This window comes from Gavialis gangeticus, unplaced genomic scaffold (assembly GCF_001723915.1).
Source record: "Gavialis gangeticus isolate Ggan-Ray unplaced genomic scaffold, GavGan_comp1, whole genome shotgun sequence".
Classification (NCBI taxonomy): Eukaryota; Metazoa; Chordata; order Crocodylia; family Gavialidae; genus Gavialis; species Gavialis gangeticus.
In genome coordinates, this window is record NW_017729034.1 from 22,835,919 (window position 1) to 22,838,868 (window position 2,950).

At 40.6% G+C, this 2,950-nt stretch overlaps 1 protein-coding gene across 2 annotated transcripts in view; it reads right to left on the minus strand.

The window, feature by feature from the left end:
• The window catches only part of BRE (brain and reproductive organ-expressed (TNFRSF1A modulator)), a 378,642-nt gene that overhangs the window by 266,398 nt on the left and 109,294 nt on the right, over positions 1–2,950 (minus strand). For both annotated transcript variants that reach the window (XM_019526837.1, XM_019526838.1), the window contains exon 5: positions 823–1,017. In XM_019526837.1, the coding sequence (XP_019382382.1) occupies positions 823–1,017 (195 nt within the window). The remainder of the gene's footprint in view (positions 1–822; positions 1,018–2,950) is intronic.

Consider the following 2,950-nt stretch of genomic DNA (forward strand, 5'->3'; position numbering starts at 1 on the left):
TTTTTTTTTTTTTTTTTTTTTTAAAAGAACGGATATAACCAAACCAGATCAGTAATCTGATTTACAAAAACAGAGTGCACTAATGACACCAAAAATATTTGGCTGGGATCATATTAGGAGGGACGACAGACATATTTTAAAAAACAGGTTTAAGGGCTGTCGGTTCATCCATATCATCCTTTAATCAAATATTTCTATGCTACCAACAATGCAGTTTAGATAATGAAACTGAAGCCAAGGCTCAGCAGATATGGAAGTTGAAAGGTATTTTGGATTATCAAGCTATGTTCCCATTAGAAAACCATATATACATACCTTTATAAGCAAAATGCTTCCAAGGGAATGCAACTATACCAGCCAAAAAGCACAGCTTTGCCAGTATAACTGCATTTATACTAAGTGTTTTTGCTGGCATAGCAATGTCAGTACAAAACATACCCATAACCAACATAGCTATGCCAGAAAAAGCCTTCTTAGGCAGACAGAGCCACAGTTTGGAAGGGTGGGAAAGAACATGATTCTCACAGCTCACCACCAGCTTATCTATAAATCAAGTGCACTGACATATACTCTGAAGACAGTTGCTCACCTGGAAATCAAGTTCAGGTGAGGTAATGGAACAGAAGCAACGAACAAAGGAGGGAGTGGAGAGTGCAGAGGGTGAGATGGAGAGAAACAGGACTTTTTGCACTGTGAGCAAAGTATATGAATACATCACAAATAGGGTTATTTTCCAAGGTAATGTTGAGAATTACTATGGCAAAAGAATCCCTCCAGAAGTATTTTATATTGTTTTCATCAGAAGTATTGCTAATAGCTTACCCAGTTGTTTTTTTTCCCAGCATAGATTTCCATGTTTTCTCCATACTGTGGTTCTTCAAGTAAAGTCTGATATTCAAACATGAGGCGAGAGCTCTCACGCAATCGGCCACATTGGAACTGGTGATACTGCTGCACAAGCTCTTTCACAACAAGCAGGAGGCACTCAGGGTTTGAAGGATTCCATGAGGCTAAATTCTGTTGAATTAGAAAACAAAAAAAAGGCAGATTAGTTTATAGCAACAGAAAGGGAGATGAGTTGTCTTGCGGCCAAAATAATATGAAGGGCTTGTCTATATGGGGAACCTGTTGTGAAACTAAGCTAAGATGTAAATTTAAACTGCACGATATACTCTACTTATTGAAAGTGGACTAAGCTAAACAGTAAAAGGCATAGCTCTATGCTAGCGAACAAAGCTATGACAGCAATGTGCAATAAGAGAAGAAACACAGAGCTACTATGGAATTGATATCATGGCTTATTTTTCAACACAGGAAAGACTTAATGAACATCTGAGCTGCATCTGAGTACCTTAAGCCTTTCAACTGACAGAACCAAATTCATCTAAAAAAATCATAAAAATAAACTCAAGCAAACAGTTCTGCAGTAAATCTAAAGAAAATTTAGAAGTACTTAATACTAGCACAAGTGACTGCATCCAATTGACAATAACTCTGGAAAGCAAACACCTTTTTTTCATTCAAAGAACAACACTACAAGAGCAAGACACAGTTCCTTTCCACTGTCTCAACCATGAGTCCAAGGCTTTGTCTTCACTTCATACTAGCCATATCTCCAACTTAAATCCCATCTAAGAGGTATTAAGAGGGCAACTTTGTGCCCTAGGCTGCCACAGTGCACTGGGCAATCCCAGCTGCTGTAGTCCAATGGCAGCAGCATCTATTTTTGAGCACCCCTCACCTCTCTTAGTTACACTACTGTCCCAGCCCCTTAATTAGACTGTAGTGGTGGCTTAACTCAAGTTGGCTAACATTAGAAACAGAGACTATAGCTCAAATTGGCTCAATTCAAGAGCTATTCAATGTGCTCATTCTGTGCTATGCATCCAATCTTTCTTAAGTGGTGCTCAAACCTTTTGCCCAGCAAGTCAGATGGGTAGTGCCTGGCAGGTGTGCAGGCTGGATTTGGCCAGTGGTTCTGATCCAGCACCCAGGCCCCATCCAGTTGAGTGGAGGAGGCAGGGGGAAACAGCCTGGCCTCAACCCAGGCCACAGAGAAAGGGGGCTTGACGCAGCCTTGAGGGTCAGGTGGCAGCGTGGCCTAGCCTGATCAAACCATGGGGAGGATGGGGCATAGCCCAGCCCCGATCCAGCTGCAGGGGCTGGGAGGTTTGGAAATTTGGCAGGGGGAGGATGGCAATATTAATTGCAACTGGCCCCTACCACCAAGTTTCCTGACCTATGGAGAGTCCCATGGGCCAGATGTGATGGCTTTGCAGGCTGGAGGTTGCGCACCCCTCTTCTTAAGTGTTTGCCCTGTGGTTGCTTTCACTTAAACTAGGCTATGGCTATTATTCTAATGCACACACGCATGTTTTGGGCGTTGACATTATACTCCTATTTGTGACCAACCTCACTGAGTTTATTCTGTGGTAAAAACTACAGCTCCTTTGTGTCTCATGATTTTGTACAATAGTTAATGTACATTAAAATTAATGTTCCTAACACCCAAGTTAGGTGTTACGTTTTACATCTAAAATGTCATAAGATAATATACCGTATCTTTCTACTGGGGAGGGGGACAGACAGCTCAGTTCAAAATATTTTCTTAAATATTATACTTACTCTTGATATAGAAATATTAAACATACGATAAACAAGACATTTTAACCATATACATTCTATGTGCATGAATAGAAGGCATTGCTATTTTTAATGTTCTTGAGCAGAACAAATTATTTTTAGTATATAACTGAACAAAAACTAAACAAGAAGAGAAAAAAATGTTTTTATAACAGAGGCAGTGGTGTTCTGTTGTATGTTCTGAATTCAATTATAAGAAGTATAATTGGGGAACAAACTGGAGGAACTCGCCCTCAGAATAGCTAGTTCAAACCCAGATGTCATAGGGCTGACAGAGACGTGGTGGGACTCGTCCCATGACTGGGCA